Genomic DNA, 17,610 nt, shown 5'->3' with positions numbered 1-17,610 from the left:
CTGAGGAACACCAATTCTTCTGATAGGCCACAGAACAGCTGTTGTGTGGTAACTTTTAGTCCTTCTTCCTGCTGTGTTCTGAGTTGAAAATAACACTTAGCTTCTTTTCATCTGTGGATCCCAAGCACTTTACAAAGGAGCTCAGGATCATTATCCCCATTTTACAGAAGGGAAAACCGAGACACAGAGCAGTGGAGGATATTGCAACTCAGTGACAGAGCTGGAAAGGGAACTGAAATCTTCTGACTCCTAGTCAGCTAGACCGCTAAACTAGCAGTGAAATACTCTGCAGCACAAATACCAATTTCATGAGTCATCTGCTCCCAGATCTTTCTGAAATTTTGCTCTGCTTATTGCATGTGAGCAATACACTCGTTTTCTAAAAGAAGCAGCTGTGTTGTTGTAATGGCTTTTTTTACATGCCCAAAGGCACTAATTTACATTACGGACTAATGGGCTGTAAAATTTCAGTTTAAAAAGAGTTTAATTTTTAAGATACTTAAGTCTGAAAAAAACATTTTTTGTTTTTAATCTGATAACTTCTGAGTGACCAAAATGATTTCTTTTCCCCCTGATTTGGTAAAAAGAAATTTGCTTTCAGGCTGACAGTAAATTGTAAATTGTGCTGCAGTAAATTTCAGACCAGAGGAAAGGTGAAGTCAGAATTGCAAATTCTTTGAAATGAGTCTGTAGTCAGCCCTATGGCTTTAGTTATAGAGCTGTTAACAGGCTCCACTATTAAAGGTTATAGCCTTGTCTACACGGCCACTTTACAGTGCTGCAACTTTCTCACTCAGGAGGGTGAAAACATGCTCCCAGCACTGGTAGCTACTCCCCTCGTGTGATCTAGATGGACCTTTGGTCTGACCCAGTATGGCTGCTCTTATGTTATGTTCTTAATATCCAGAACTTCAGGGCTTTACCCCATTTTGAATTGTTAGAAATCAGGACGAGACTTCACGTAGGAACCAGATTATCCTGCATCTGCTACTATGTGGAGTTCTTGCACCTTCCTTTGACACATCTGGTGCTGGCCACTGTCAGAGACAGAACTAGATGGACATCAGACCTGATCCAGTCTGACAATTCATCCATTGTCAATTAGGGTTTTTTAATGAAATACCTTTGTTGTGCCACTGGGCGCTACTTGTGTCACTAAAGGGGATTACAGTTCAACTGTAACTGATTAGAATCCAGATTGAGTAGTGATTTAATCCACCAGTAGCCTCACTGATTTCAGTGTATGCCTAGTATAAAGGAAAAGTCAACATGAGGTTGGCTATCACAGTCTGGTCCTTAATGTTTGGCAAGTGCATTGAGGTCTTTGGATGAAAGAAACTGTAGCAAAAGGGGTTTATTTGTTGCTTGATGTTTCTTTAGCCCAGGGGTAGGCAACCTATGGCATGTGTGCCAAAGGCGGCACACAAGCTGATTTTCAGTGGCACTCTCACTGCCCGAGTCCTGGCCACGGGTCCGGCGGGTTCTGCATTTTAATTTAATTTTAAATGAAGCTTCTTAAGATTTTAAAAACCTTATTTACTTTACATACAACAATAGTTGACGAAGTGGGTATTCACCCACGAAAGCTCATGCTCCAATACATCTGTTAGTCTTTAAGGTGCCACAGGACTCTTTGCTGCTTTTTACAGATCCAGACTAACACGGCTCCCCCTCTGATACTTAACGATAGTTGAGTTATATATTGTAGGCTTATAGAAAGAGACCTTCTAAAAACGTTAAAATGTATTACTGGCACCCAAAACCTTCAATTTATAAAATAAATAAATGAAGACTCGGCTTCAGAAGACACCACTTCTGAAAGGTTGCCGACCCCTGCTTTAGCCTCTTAACTTCATTGGATGGTTTATGTGGCAGAGGATATAGGACCTCGCCTTTCCTGTCTCCACAAAAGCTGCTGCTGCCATTTTTGCAGCAGGGCTTTTTTCATAAACGAAGGGTTTCTAATTGTGTTTGAATGCCAGCGTGGAAATCACCCAGCTGGAGGCCTCTGTGGAAATTAGAAATAGTAGCTGTTTTTGCGAGTGTGTAGGTGTGAGGGAGATGTTTAAAAAATCCATTGCTGCCTCTAAATACTTAACAAATGTGGCCAGGTCAAAGCCTTCCAGCTTCATTGCTCAAACTATGGAAACCTAGGTTTTTGAGGGGGAAGAGGGGAGAGCTTTTCTTTCTTCGGCTGGCTTCAGTAGTTGTTGTTGGTTCAGTTTTAATTTCTCTTTTGGCCGTACGCTGTCAGGATGAGAGTGCAGAATCTTTCATGCTCATAGGTCTCGCCATACCAGATAAGGCCAGGGTCTATCTAATTCAGCATCCTGTCACTCGCAGGGACTAATACCAGCTACTTCAGAGGAAGGTGCGGGAAACCCTGCAGATTTGGCATAACCCGCCTCCAGGGAAAGCATCTTCCTGACCCCTATTAGTTTTTCCGTCTTGCTCTGCAGCATGGGGCATGGGATCACCTGCTGTGATCATCTGGGTATATCTCACCTCATCCATTCACTGCTGTTGTAGGAGCCTTAGGCATTGGTGGCACCTAGGTCTCTCCTGTTCTTTGCCTGTTTCTCGCCTCTCTAAAGTAAACGCTCCCAATCTTTTCAGTCTCCTTTTTTCTGGGAGGCGGGTGTTGAACTGCTATTTTGGGGAGAAGGCTGCACTGTAGAAACACCTGTTCAGCTAGGCTCCTCCCTTCTCTTCCCCGCAGGTGTGTTCTTCACCTTTCACACCTTCCATCTGGAGAGCGGCCACGACTATCTGCTCATCACCGAAAATGGCAGCTTCGCCCAGCCGCTGAAACAGCTCACCGGGTCCCGCCTGCCTCCCCCACTCAGTGCCGGGCTCTTTGGGAACTTCTCCGCTCAGATCCGCTTCTTCTCGGACTTCTCCATGTCCTATGAGGGATTCAACATCACCTTCTCGGGTAAGAGCAAAGACTGATTCTTGTCACGAATTGAGTGCTGGTGGGAAGTGCCAGGCTGAGTGCCTCGGAGATCAAGCCTTTGCCTAGCCACATTCACGCCACTGATGCACCTGAGCCCTGAACTGAAGTGGTTCGAGGACTTCTACAGGGTCCCTCTCTGCATGATCTTTCAGTCCTGGCTGCTGTCTAATTTGCAATCAGGGTGACCTGAGCCAAGATTGAACCGATGACCAAGTATAAAAGGCCTATTCCCCTGAGCCATCTGATGATGATGATTATTAATTTTATTTGTATTACCATAGCTCCTAGGATACCTAGACAGGGACCAGTATCCATCCAGACATTCTTCATTTTAAATCAGGAATTTTAAGGGATATTTCACTTTTTTTATTTTATTCCATGTCTTCTGATCCATGCAAGTACAACATTAATAAAAATGTACCTGTGTAATTATATTTCTTCATTCTTGCATGGCATCAGCCAGTGGACTAAATCTGCTGAAATTAAATCCCTCTGCACTGGTATTTATCATCCCCTCCCAACTGGCTTTTTGTTTTCTCCTCTGTTCCTGGGAACCCAGTTTCCTCTCTCGTTTCCTGTGGGTTTGCCAGCCCTCCTTGCTCCAAATATCCCCATTCCCGGCATACTAAATCAGAATCACTGCTAGGGCACAGCAGTTCCAATCTCAGCCCAGGAAGCTGTGGCAGATGGGATGCCTTAGAAAGAGACTCTAAGCAATCTGGACTCTTTGGAGAAAGGAGCATAGCTAGTCACTCCTGTCGCCTGGCTGGTCTCCTTGTACATTGGTCCTGTGCCCTGCTCATATGCCCAGGGCACTTCATCAAGCAGCTCATCCAGTGACCCAGCCTCTGCAGCTGGCTTTGGTTGATCTTAGAGAGAATACCTGTCTTGCAAAGCCTCAGCCTTTAGATTAGCCTGATGGCATTGCTGGGAAGCTGGAACGGTACATTTCTTTGCTCAAGATGCTGTAATAAAAGTGTTGTTGATAGAAGCAGGCACTCTGGAGCCTAGGAGAGGGCATCAAGGGATGGAGAGCTCTGAAACTGCTTGGGCCTGATGCTGAGCACCTCAACTTCTATTCGTCTCAGTGGAGCATGCGGAGAAGAAAATGTCATCATTCTGACTTGGTACCATTGGTGTTGCTGTGCACTCACATTAATCTGGTGTCAGTGATGGAGAATGAGGCCCAGTGTCGGGTTAAATCTAGAGCGCCGTTGACTGCTCCCTTAGGATGAAACTCCCACCTAAACCTTCAAAACAGGGGTAACTTGCGTCTTGTGCTGGCCTGGTGCTGGCCCCTTTGCCTCGGCATGAATTACACCCAGGCTGCAATCAAAACACTGAGCACTTCTGTCATCAGTGAATCATTTCTGTAGCTCCTTGCGAGTGGGGGAGGGGAGCCTGATGAGTCCCCCCCTAATCCAACGTCCTCATACCCCTTCTTAGAGTACGACCTGGAGCCCTGCGACGAGCCCGAGGTCCCGGCCTACAGCATCCGGAAGGGCCTGCACTTCGGCGTGGGGGACGTGCTGACCTTCTCCTGCTTCCCCGGGTACCGGCTGGAGGGCGTGTCGCGCATCACCTGCCTGGGGGGTAGACGGCGTGTGTGGAGTTCGCCTCTGCCAAGGTGTGTTGGTAGGTGGTCATGTGCTTTCATTTTGCTTGGTCATTGTATTCTATCGTAATGTGAAACGGGCAGGGGCGTGTGCCGGTGGCGTGCGGCATTCCCCCCCACCCCGGGGCCGCGTCTTTGTGCGCGCCGTGTGGGTGGGGAGGAGAGGGGACGAGCGGCTGCTCTGGAGATGGTCCACGGAGCAGCAGGTAAATCATAAGGTATGGGGGGGGGCTGCATCCCTGATGAAAAGTCTTGTGAAGATGGCTAGAAAACGATACCCTTTCCACCGAGTCCCAGAGCACATGGAAACATGGGGTATGGGGGACTTCAGAGGAGATGTCCACAAGCGAGCGGACCAGGAGTTCATGCAAAGATTGTCTCCTGGAAAACACTGCCCTTCCTATGCTCCGCCCTGCCCTTCCTATGCCCCGCCCCCAACCTTCTCCCATTGCCCCGCCCCCATTGCCCCACCCACAACCTCCTCCCATGGCCCACTCCCCACCTCATCCTCCCATTGGCCCCTGCCCTCCCCTCCCTTTGCCCAGCATCCCCCCACCTCTTCTTTCCATTGGCCCCTCCTTTACCACCCAATAACCAGCCTCCACCACCGCCACCTTCTCCTCCCATTGGCCATTGCATATCATCTCTGTGGCACCAACAGCAATTATTTACATAGCGGAGTGATCCTAGGGCAGTATTTTTACATGTAACGCAATCTGACCGTTAGAAATAAACAGCCCGCCCTGGGTTATCAGCCAGCTCCCTGCAGACCATGAGCAAGTCCTTCGCCGAACACCAGTGGGCTGCATGTCGTTTGAGAGCCCTCGGCTTTAGAGATAATCCCGGATCCATTTATCCCGCCACTTCCAGTCCAGCAAATCCTGCCATTTCGAGTCTGTCTATAAATGTGAGTAACCTGTTGCGGCTGACGCAGAGAGGGCATCCCACTGAGAGCAAGGCTGTCTTTGCCGTCTGCAGCGGAGTCCTGTCATGCTGAATCCATTTCCTAGCACTGCTTAATGTCCCAGTCACAAGGTCACATCATCCTGCCATGACAAGTACCCATTCCGGGGCACGCATAGTAATCAGGTGGCAGGGAAAGCTAATCAGGGAAATAGAAATCAAAAGGAGTCATAACACCGCTTTAAATTCGATCCACAGACATCAGCGCTAAGCAAACATAATGGCTTCCACTTATCCAGTTTACTCCTGGTTTTAAATTAACATGTTGGTTTTATAATAATGGATCAAATTTACTGTCTGATGGTTTGCAGGGAACTCTGGTGTTTGGGTGACTAGGTCCAGGATGCTGGTGATCAGATTCTCAACTCTGTGTGTTAGCCTTGTGTGAAAGAATACAGTCCGGAATTTTATGCCTGATCTTCCATCACCTGCTACTACTTTACGTGTTTGCAGAGTGCATGCAACAGCCTTTTCCTGTAAAGAACTAAGCGCTGAAATACTTTTTGTGAGGGAGACTAGGGTCAGCAGTTACAACTGAGCAAATTTCTCCAGACGTTCCCCATGGATATTTGCTTGAATGACATAACACGGTTCCTTTGGCTAGGCTAGCACCACCTCTTTGAAAGAGGCGTAAGCACCATGGAGAACCAGCCCGCTGCACTCTGACCAAGTGCTCCCCAGGCTACGGTTAAGGGAAATAGAACGGACAGATAGGAGCCCAGCGGACCTGGCCAACCCTCTCGCTGAAAACTGGGGCTGCCCAAGAGGCGTCACCGTCCTATGGCAAATGCGTAAGACCTAGTAGCTCTTCGACCCTCTGAGCTTTTATAGAATCATGGGACTGGAAGGGATCTCAAGAGGTATCTAGTCCAGTCCCCTGCACTCATGGCAGGACTAAGTATTATCTAGACCATCCCTGACAGGTGTTTGTCTAACCTGCTCTTGAAAATCTCCAGTGATGGAGATTCCACCACCTCCCTGGGCAATTTATTCCAGCGTTTAACCACCCTGACAGTTAGGAAGTTTTCCCTAATGTCCAACCTAAACTGCCCTGGCTGCAATTTAAGCCCATTGCTTCTTGTCCTATCCCAAAGGTTAAGAAGAAGAATTTCTCCCTCCCCCTTGTAACAACCTTGTATGTACTTGAAAATTGTTATCCTGTCCCCTCTCAGTCTTATCCCTAGTTAGTGTTAATCGCACCCTCTAATAGGAGGTGAGGGAAGTAATAGGACACTTCGCTAGTCACATATCCATATCGACTTCATCCTGAGTTGCTCAGGGGGCTCTGTGGTTTCTGTAAATGTCTCAGGATGCCCTTGGGGCCTTCAATGCTCAGGGAAGATCGTGATAGCCGTGCCCAGCTTTTTCCTTTACAGGGGAAGGGTTTGGTACCAGCTTTCACACATTGCCTTGAACAAATGCTTCCTTATTCAGCCTGTATTTGGTCCTCTCTTCTGCACGGACACCAGCTTTACGTCAGTCTGTTCTCAGTGTTATCCACCTGCTCTTACGCTGCTGGCTCCCTTAGGAGCCTGCCTGTGCCTTACTAGCTTTGGAGAGAGATGCTGCAAATGGATCACCATGAGTGATGCAAAAGAGGCCTGGCGGTTCTTAGACACAAGTAAAGCAAAGCGAGTGGCTACTTAGAGCAACACTCTTTTGTAGGCCCCATTTCCCTTGGAGGCTCTGCCCTATCTCGCTCTCCGGTAGTAGGTTTGGAGAGGAGGAAAAATCAAGCCCCTGCCAGAACTTCATCCCCCCACCCCCAGTAGCAGGGTCAAAGAGGGAAGGCAGTGCCTTGCTTGACTTACCGCCCTCGCTGGGATCTTGGGACCTCACTAACCATAAGGCCGGCCAAGTCACAGAGTCGCTTCAGTGATCAGAAGAGGTGGGGAGCACAGAAGCTGGTGCCCTTGCGAAGGTACAGACTTAACACACAGGGGAAAGCTACCTAGCAGGTGTGCAGGCGTCTGAATCAATATTTGCCTGATCAATTCCGTCGGAGAGTCTCCGGTGAATTCCTTGTGACATAGCTGAAGATACGGCGGCGGTGGAGGTGCTTTGTTCTAGGGTGAACGCCAGCTGGGATGATTGTTAATGCTCTGAAATATATTCAAAGGTGCAAGCAGGGAGGGAACATAGCTGCTTAATGGTATCTGATATACAGAATCTTGAAACCATCACATCTTCAGGCTCTTAAATTGCTTTGTACAATAGATTGCATGTGTAAATGAAAGGTTCTTTTTAATTCTGGTGGCAGAAAAGTCACTTTGAAAGCCACGTGCATTAGATTATAACAAAAGCCAATGTGATTTCACTGCAGCCTGCTAAGGCCAATTCTTTGCCGTGGTGAGTCTTCGCAGCAGCCTTCTTGATGCAATGCTGAAACAGCTGCTGGTGTGGCAAAGAGTAGGTGGGATCAAGGAACTAATGATAATGTTCTGGGTATTGTGTAGTGATAGGCTCGCTAAGAAAAGGGCTGTGGTTTATGGTGAGAGGGCGGGACTAGATCTGGGTGGGAAATGGTTTTCTCGGATTGTGAGAAGGTTTGAGATTTAACATTTTTTTTACTGTTCTGAATTGGACTGAAAAGTCAAAATTTCAAAGATTTTCACCAACCGACAGACTGATAGTCCTTTTTTTTTTAAATTGGGTCAGTCAAAATGTGTCATTTCAGCAGGTTCAAAATGTTTGCTTTTGCTTTTCACCTTTTAAAAATTATTTTTTACTTTTCTCTTAGCATACGTTAACAAAAAAATAAACAAAAAGTCGTTTCAAACCCCCAAATATTTTTTTTTGTTTAGAAAAAGTCAGTAGGGATATTTTGACAATTTCAAAACTTTGTTCAAATTTTCGAATTGGGAGGCTCATCAGAACTGACCCTTTCCCGCAAACCAATTCAGTTTTCATAAATCAGCATTTTGCAAGGAAAATTCCAGACTTGCTCTGCACAGGACTAGGAAGTAGGACTCCCAGGTTCTATAGATACCTCCTCCACAGGCTCACTATTAGACAAGCCACTAACAGCTTGATTTTCAGAGGCGCTGAATGCTCACAGCTTCCTTTGGGAGTCCGTAGAAGCTGTGATTGCTCAGGACCCCAGAAAATCAGGCTTAGGAATTCCTCTGTGCCTCATTTTCTCAAGTGCTGCTGTTGTTGTGTTGTTTTCCAGTAACACTCAGGACCCCCAACCAAAATCAAGGCCTTGTTGTGCCATGTGCTGTATAGACACATAATACGAGACAAACCTTGCCTAGAAAGGCTTACAATCTAAATAGACAAGACAGACAAAAGAAGTATTATTGTCCCCACTTTATAGATAGGGAGCTGAGACCCTGGGAAATTAAGAGATTTGCCCAGGTTCTCACTGGGAGTTAAACCCACTTGTTCTGAGTCCCAATCAATGCCTTAACCCCAAGGCCTTCCGTCCTCTGGAAAGTAGCTTGCTTTGAAAAATTTGAGCCATTCAGACACTGTGGAATCCAAACTTTGGCTTGAACTCAAATGCTACAGGGTTCGTGTTTGTCTTAGGAGACAGTGTAGACAAGGACCCAAGTAGGTGGGGTCAGGGAGAAAACCCAGTGGAAACATGGGCTGTGACAAAAGGAGCAAAGAGAAATTCTAATGACAAAATAAATAGAGTCTATATCCTGTTTATTGGTCTGCCTCTCCGGGTCAGCTGAGCATTTCTGCAATTCTCTCTCTAATAGAGTGCTGGCTTTTGTTCAGCTGCAGAAAAAGGGGTGGGGTTCAAGTGACTCCCCCTTGAAAAATCTCTGGGCTTAAATTCTGGGAGGAAACAAAGGTGAGTGAGTTTGGGAAACAAAAAATGAATATGAGGGAGTGGGAAAAGCTTCAGATCTCCACAAGCTTCTCCCATTCCATGTTGAAATTACTAGAGCTGGCAGCTGCAGGGTGGGGGAGAGAAGTGCTGGGTCAGTAAGGGAAATTATTCGTGAATTTCATCTCCGCATATTTACCTGCACAACTAGCCTCTACCGTTGTAAGAGTTTGTTACCAATATTCAACGGCTGAGCTATGAGATATTCTCTATGTTAGTTAGTTAAATAGAAAGGGTCTGGTTTGGGGTTTTTTTTGTGTCGGGTGACTTGTATAAGCACACAGGCAAATGGTTGAATAGCACAATGTAATATGCACTTCAAAATGTTCTTTCAGGCCCTGATTCAGGAAAGCATTTAAGCATGTGCTTAAGTCCTGTTGATTTCAGAGTTAGGCAGGTGCATAGGTGCTTTCCTGAATCGGGGCCTCAGTGGGTAATGGTACATCCACGCTTAAACTGTTATATTTTTTCTTTTTGCAAATAGCTGCGCTAGTAAACTCAGCACTTTGAATGTTCATAGACCATACACAGTCGTATTAGGATTAATTTTTTAATCTGAATATTTGCAGAATTTTCTAAACATTATTCGCTCAGCCCTGCTCATTGCTGCATTTGAAGGCAATGTGGATTTGGGGTGTGTGTAAGGGACCACACAAACATGCAGGGATTCAGATATCATTGTACGTGTGAACCATATTGCGAGTCTTTCCATCTGGTTATTAAAATGTTCCTTTGTGTCTTCCCACAGCTGAATGTGGCTCATCGGTAACCGGAACTCAAGGGGTTCTGTTGTCCCCCAACTATCCAATAAACTACAATAACAACCATGAATGCATCTACTCCATCCAGACCCAGCCAGGAAAGGGAATCCAGCTGAAAGCCAGGACTTTTGAACTGGAGTCTGGAGATGTTCTCAAGGTAATGCCTCTCTCTCCTCTGTTGGAAAGTAACACTTGGGAGAATTGAAGGAGACACTTGTAAAAGACAAATATCATTCTGAACATTTCCTTCTGGGTTAGCCGATTACCCTGAAACACACCCCTTCATCAAGCAAAATCCACAGTTATCTTGAAGTGTATTAATGATTGCTATCATTTGTGTCATGGCAGCACCCAGAAACCCTGCTCATGGGCCAGAGCCCATTGTGCTAGGGGCTGTACAGACACAGAACAAAGGGACAGTCCCTGCCCACAGTCTGTTGTGTCAGCAGCATCTCTGGGAAGTGGTACAGCCTTGAGTCTTTGGGATAAAATGTGAGATCTGTAAAGAGAGATGAGGCAGATATTTAGAGTGGTGCACATCTGGGCATAGAAAAAGTTTTGCATTATTTGTGTCCATAAAGCTTGTAGTGCAGATTTAGCAACCTCTACCCACCCCAAGACCCAACAGAGCATTACTGAATTTGGATCAGCATCAGTGATGGGTAAAGTCATTTGGATAAAACAAGGAACCTACCTGTAATTTTTGGCTAAATATGGACATTCCAACATAGTGTTAAGAGATTAACCAAGTGGTCTTTGCAGTGTGGATTAAACAAGTTAATGGCTGGTTAATACTGGGAAAACTTAAAGGATTTTTTTTTCTCCCAGTCTGGTGTTCAGACATGCAGCTTGGGTATCCGGACTTTTTTGGATGCTTTACCAACCCCTCCAAACTTCTTGAGTTTCAGACTTTGCTGATTAGCCCCTTCATTGTCTGTCTATCCAACTCTCCTTTGCTGTATGTCTTCATGGGCATTCATTGCTGGTGAAAGCTGCTGGAACTGGAAGCTGAACTGTGCGGCACGGGCATCAGCCATATGGATTTCCACCAGGCTACTCTCTGCCCTGTCCTCTGCCATCCCCAGGAGGGTGGGAGAAGAAGCTTGGCCTTCACATTCTTTCAGTCCTCGACCATTTGCCCGAGATTGCCAACAGGGCTGCCCATTGTAGTGGTGTTTGTAATGATATAGATGCACATGTTGTCCCACTCCTTGGAAACTGGACTTAACTCTCCAAATGGGTCACTATACAGCCAGCCAACCAGTAGTTATCACTTATCATTTAGGGCCTGATCCAGTGCCCCTTGAATTCAGTGGAAAGATTCCCTTTAACTCTAGATCAAGAAATGCAACTGAGCCTCAGCAATGTCTGGGGTTGGGGTACCTCGCTGGGGTTAGAGAGAGAGCTGCAAATGACTGTGCATTTGTGTGATGTCTGTGAAACAACATCCCACGGTCCATGGGCACTGTGCGGTTTGTGTTGCTACTATGCATTAGTTTTCAGTGCTCTGGTATCACATGCCTCTGTAGACCCAAACCTCCCCAATTCTCACTATTATCTGGGAGACACATTGCTCATGGCTGTCTTTTGCACGCAGAATAAATAAAAGCAACATTAACACATCACAAAATGTTCTCTGCCCCTTGCACGCTTTAGCTTAGTATTCATTGTTTCATGATGTGTCACAGTCTGCTAATAAACATGTAAGTAAAGTATATAGTCTGTAAAAATAGTAATATCACTGCAACTTCTGCTAGCAAGTCCTTGCTGAGAGGTGGGGAGAGGTCTCAGTCTTTTATGTAAATGATGCAGTGTGCTGTTTAGATTGATAAAAGGTCATGGAAATATCTGCACAGACCAGCTAAGAGGCTGTTTTTCCCCACTAAAAAAAAGGAAAATATTTTGTGTCTTATGGTGGATAGATAGAGATGGGGCTCTAATCTGGCAGCTTCAGACACCCCACAGAGCAGCAGACACTGCACGATGTGCAGAAATGTTTAGAAACATCCATTAATAGAGGGAAAAATGACTCCGTTTCAGAGCTTTGCTGGAACGCCAAGGGGTCACTCCCTGAAGCCAAACTTCCATTCTTATCCCCATCATTGTAAAGCAGCAAGTATGAACCTGGAGGATGTGCGAGGGTCTTTGCATTATTTTTGTGTGTCTAAGTGTCAAGGCTGATTTGCCAAAGGGAAAAAAAAAGATTATTTAAACATAAAATGCCAGAGCCGAGCTCTTCAGCAGTGCAGGGCCCAGTATTATATTCATCTGCTTTTACAAGTTTCCACACTCGTATAGAGGGAGACAAATCTAGGCTGTGTTATGTTAACCACAAAGAACTGCCTTTTGTAGGGAGCATTATTACAAGCTCCGTGCTACTGGGCTAAGCCATCTCCCAGGAAAACATCTGTCCTTATTTGAGTGTTGTATTTATTCGGTGTGAGGTGGGCTGAATCCCCTGACACGCTATCCACAGATTCACTGGAAAGAGAGACATTTCCTCCTAGTGCGAAGCAGGATTAGGTTGTTGGAATGTTGGCCTAACCTAATGTGGACTGACATCAGCTCCCTACCGACTAGCGCTCGTATGCTGGAAAGAGAAAGATTTGGGCAATGTTAAACTCCATTGAAATACCCTGGACTGGGAGGAACGTTCCGGTCAGAGCAGGAAATGTAAATCTTTCATTAATCTCTCTGTCGTGCTTATATGGCCCCCGTTACCGTGGGATCTGAGTGCCTCATAACCTTGAATGTATTTATCCTCACAACACCTTGTGAGTAGGGGAGTATTTCTCTCCTCATTTACGGGTCTGAAAATGAGGCACAGTGAGACTAAGGCCTAATCTGCCCTAGAAAAGTAGGTCGGTTTAACTACGTTGCTCAGGGTTGTGAAAAATCCACACCTGTGGGTGGTGGAGCTAAGTCTCTATGTAGACAGCGCTAGGTCGACAGAAGAATTCTTCCATCAGCTCAGCTACCACCTCTTGAGGAGGTGGGTTACCTATACTGATGGGAGAATCCCTCTCATCTACATAAGGCGTGTCTACACTGAAGCGCTACCGCCGCTGTAGCATTTGAAATGTAGACAATGTGATGGCCTAAGTGAAAATATTTGGTGGTTTCAGTCCAGTTCCTACTACACGGGTGACCCCAATCACAAAAACCAGACTCAGAATTGACCACTGATGTGTCACTGTGACAGAAAGAACTCTTACATGGTTGGGGTGTGAGGAAGCAGCTGGAGCTGGTGATCTACTCCTGAAAATGACACACAGGATCATAGAATATTAGGGTTGGAAGGGACCTCAGGAGGTCATCTAGTTCAACCCCCTGCTCAAAGCAGGGCCAATCCCCAGACAGATTTTTTTACCCCAGTTCCCTAAATGGCCCCCTCAAGGATTGAACTCACAAACCTGGGTTTAGTAGGCTAATGCTCAAGGGTGTGCTGCTGTAGGAACATCAGTGGGGTGAGCATCTCAGAGGGCATCTCTAAAGACAGCACCAGATCAGTGTGTGGGGAGAATCAACACCTTGGAAAGAAGACGCTGAATTTGGGAGAGTTTTGGGCACAGGCTGAGGCCTGCTTCTTATACAGACATTGGACTAACCAGGGAGGAAAGAGAGATTTTGCACACACTTTGGACTCACAGAGCCTGGAAGGAGAACTTGTGGGGAAATGGACCTAAAAGTGAATGGGTGTGTAGACGGTGATAAAATACATACTGATGCACCCCTTTTTAAGAAGAGCTGTGTTCCCCAGCTTCCTCCCCTCACTCCATTCCTTCCCATTTCCGGGTGGTCCAGTCATTCTGGCCCATCAGTCAATAGCCCAGTGACGGGCATCCTTGTGGATGTTCTCATTAGCGTGATCAATGATTGAACGGGTGCCACCGTGATCACACCGGGTGGCTCTCTGTCCCCCTCTAGTGGCTAGCCCCCTGATGTACCAAATATACAATTTTTTTTGTTTTTTTTAATCTTCCAGGTCTATGATGGTAACAACAACTCTGCTCGCCGGCTGGGCTCCTTCAGCCGCACTGAGATGCTGGGCACCAGTATCAACAGCACCTCCAGCAGCATGTGGCTTGAATTTATCTCCAACAGCGAGAACACGAGTAAAGGCTTTGAGCTACAGTTTTCTAGTAAGTCACAGGCCTGCTTGCTCATGAGATGACAAACCTGAACTGTCATTGTTATTTCTTATTGCGCTGAGAGGCTCCAACTGAGACCAAGGTCCCATTGCGCTAGGCGCTGTACAAACGCATACTGAGAGACAATCCTTGCCCTAAAGAGCCAGTAGCCTAAATAGACGTCACAGAGAAAGTGTGGCAGAGAAGAAGCATTCTTATCTTCATGTTGCAGATGGAGAGTTGAGAGACAAAGAGATTAAGCCCTCGTTTACGCTTAAACGTTTTACTGACATAGTCATGTCAGTTAGAAGTGTGACAAAGTCATCCCTAGCGTAGATGGAATTATACTAGTAACAAGTCCTTTGGCCAGTATAACTTATTCCATTCATGGAACTGGTATAAGCTGCATCTCCACGAGGAAGATGTACCAGTATAGCTGTATGGGGATGGTTATACTAGCAAACCCTTTCTAGTGGAGACAAGGCCTGGGGAACTTGCCAGCGGTCACACAAAGTCTGACAAAGTTGGGCACTGAAATCTCTAGATTCCCAGCCCAGTGTCTTAATCACAAGACCATGGTTCATTGAACATTCCTTCTCTCTCCCTAGCCTTAAGATCCACATTAGGGGAAGAAAATTCTCACACCTGGTGACCTGGGAAAAGCAGTAACTGTTTTATTATCTTCCCACTTGTTCGCGCACCTGACGGTTAAATATCTGATGAAAACAGCTTCCTCGTCTCTGGTTCCAGGTTTTGAGCTCATTAAGTGTGAGGACCCCGGCATCCCACAGTTTGGCTACAAGGTCCGTGACGAAGGGCACTTTGCAGGCAGCTCTGTGTCCTTTAACTGTGACCCTGGCTATACGTTACGAGGCAGTAGGGCGCTGGTCTGTTTGACAGGAGAACGCAGAGCTTGGGACCAACCGCTGCCGGTGTGCGTAGGTACGACCGCTGTCATTTCTCAGCTAAGTGCTCTGTTTGTATCTCCCATCCCAAATGCCCCTTTGGCCTGCCTAGCCAGTCCACTAGCCCGAGATGGAGTCATGCTGATCACACCCATCTACACTAACAGAGACAGCACTGGAGAGCCCTGTCCACGCGTCCTTTTATCAGACACCCCTGTGTTCGTGTTGTGACTATAGATTGAGAGGACTGGGCTGTGCATGTGTTCCACAAACAGCCCCCTGTTTAATGTGCCCCAGTCCTGACACCCCTTGCTGTCATCTTCAAGCTCTGGTCCCTTCAGCACAGCTCTGCTAATGTCCTTCATTCCTCATCTGCACCGCTCCTGTTGTTCCGGCCTTTGTCCTCTCTTAAATGTGCTAAGCTGAGGGGTGATTTCCGATGATGGCAGACATCAGTAGAGAGCTAAATTTCAAAGTCCAAAATAACTTTAATTTGAGAGCTGCACAGGATTTAATCCCAGACTCTCAGCGGTTTTAACTCTGTTGCATTAACTCTCCTAATTTGCCTCCTCTCCACAACTCCCAAGTGGTCCATTCTCCTCCTTACCCCACAAGAGCAGTACACTCTTGCCTAGACGAGTCTGAAATTAAAACTTTAGTATCCAAAATGAGAAAACGACCCCCGTGGGCTAAATTTTCGAGGAGAATTCTTAAAATTCACTTGCAATGTTGACTTTATTGCTTCTTGTGATATTTTCAGTTGCATCCATTTGCTCATGAAGCATGGAGAGCTGTGTGCACAAACAGATCATTGTTGTTTAGACTGAAGTGCTCAAACGATATTACCTGCTGTACAGACTACATCGGAAGACAATGCCCCTATGCTGAAGAGCCTATTATGTATATAGATGGAGGAGGACGGTGTTGGAAAGGGATACAATATACAAGTAGTGGTCAGCGGACAATTAGCATGTGTCTGATTAATTCCATGCGTGTGTACTAACCTCAGCAGCCCTTTTACATAACCATTGTTAGTTCTTTAGTTTAGATCGGCAGCCAGTCACTTATTTGCTGTAGGCAATGTCCATGTACATGGGCAAGTTGTGGTCTTTGTGCTTGCAAATACACTGCATGCAATTAAAGAGAGCTATCAAAATGTTGACCCTCAGAACCCTTCAGCATTGACTTAACTCTTCTTTGATTCATGCTAAATTCTCATTGGTGGTAAAACTCCCATTTGGCTTCAGTAGGCACAAGCTTAGGCCAAAGCTGAGAGAATCCTCACCTGATGAAATGGAAAGTTAAGCCCAGAAAGTCCATTGTGGGAAGAAAACGCCTCTAATCTGTCAAATACAAGGCGTCATTTTGACTCCAAGTAAAGAAAGTTGGTTGCTTGTCGTCATCAGCATCATCTTGGTGAACCAGGTGTTTTGGTCTTTAACATCCACATGGAGTATAGACCAAACTGTGTGCAACAAAATTTTGTGTGTGCACGCATGCTCTCTCTCTCTCTCTTTCTCCCCCCGACCTTGGAAACAATAAAAAAAACTTTTTAAGACCCACAAACAGGTGTGTGTGTGTGTGTGTGTGTGTGTGTGTGTGTGTGTGTGTGTGTGTGTGTGTGTGGACAATCATGGCAAACTAGTGAAACAAGAAACATGATAAAATAGGAGACCCCTTTTTAATGGAAAGATTTATATCCCCATCTGCCAATAAAGAATATATACAGTAGCGTCACAACTGACTGCATAGTTACTCTGAAAGTTATTGCACAGTAACTGAAGATAACTCAGCTGGAAATTATAGCAGTTAAAACTGTTGTAGACATTTAAAACTAGGCTGGACAAAGCATTAAGAAATATACGGTAAGAAGCATGTAATATTGACTAGAATATCCAATAGATTTTTTTCCACCTCTAATTACTATGATTCAGTGATGATCAGCTCAGCCCTAATATCTTGTTAACTGATAACTGCACAATTAACCTGTATTTCCAGTGCGTGATGAAATCTCTTGGAGCACCGTTCCATAGGAAGGTCTCAACAACTGGTGGGTTATTTTCAAGCTCAGAAATGACACACTAGGAGTTGGGTCAAAAGCAAACTGGCTTCAATTGATGCAATGATCTTATCCTGAACTTTAGCTCTGGCTGCTAAAATTAGATGGCCACATTTTTATAATCAGCTGAACCTTTCATTGTCTGCTCTGTGTGTGTGTGTGTGTGTGTGTGTGTGTAAATTCATAGAATTTTAACAAATGTTTAACAAAACACCTTAAGGAGGGGGCACTATGTTCTTTGTAAGCCAACTAAGCAGGTATGTAGGCTTTATTATGCTTGTGAATTATTAAAGATTTTTGCATATGCATGGCAAAGGTATTATGCTCTCTCAAATCACCCCACAAAGTGTGAATTAAAGAAAGCTGAATGCTAATAAGCT

The 17,610-nt window shown here is 45.7% G+C and overlaps 1 protein-coding gene across 1 annotated transcript in view; it reads left to right on the top strand.

The window, feature by feature from the left end:
* The window catches only part of CSMD2 (CUB and Sushi multiple domains 2), a 542,149-nt gene that overhangs the window by 357,359 nt on the left and 167,180 nt on the right, over positions 1–17,610 (top strand). Inside the window, exons 21-25 of the mRNA XM_044997694.1 lie at positions 2,720–2,935; positions 4,403–4,591; positions 10,124–10,293; positions 14,122–14,278; positions 15,017–15,208. Of these exons, the coding sequence (XP_044853629.1) occupies positions 2,720–2,935; positions 4,403–4,591; positions 10,124–10,293; positions 14,122–14,278; positions 15,017–15,208 (924 nt within the window). The remainder of the gene's footprint in view (positions 1–2,719; positions 2,936–4,402; positions 4,592–10,123; positions 10,294–14,121; positions 14,279–15,016; positions 15,209–17,610) is intronic.

Source organism: Mauremys mutica, chromosome 23 (genome assembly GCF_020497125.1).
Source record: "Mauremys mutica isolate MM-2020 ecotype Southern chromosome 23, ASM2049712v1, whole genome shotgun sequence".
In the NCBI taxonomy this organism is placed as follows: domain Eukaryota; kingdom Metazoa; phylum Chordata; order Testudines; family Geoemydidae; genus Mauremys; species Mauremys mutica.
The sequence above is the reverse complement of the archived record's forward strand: the minus strand, read 5'-3'. Positions and strand labels throughout refer to the sequence as shown.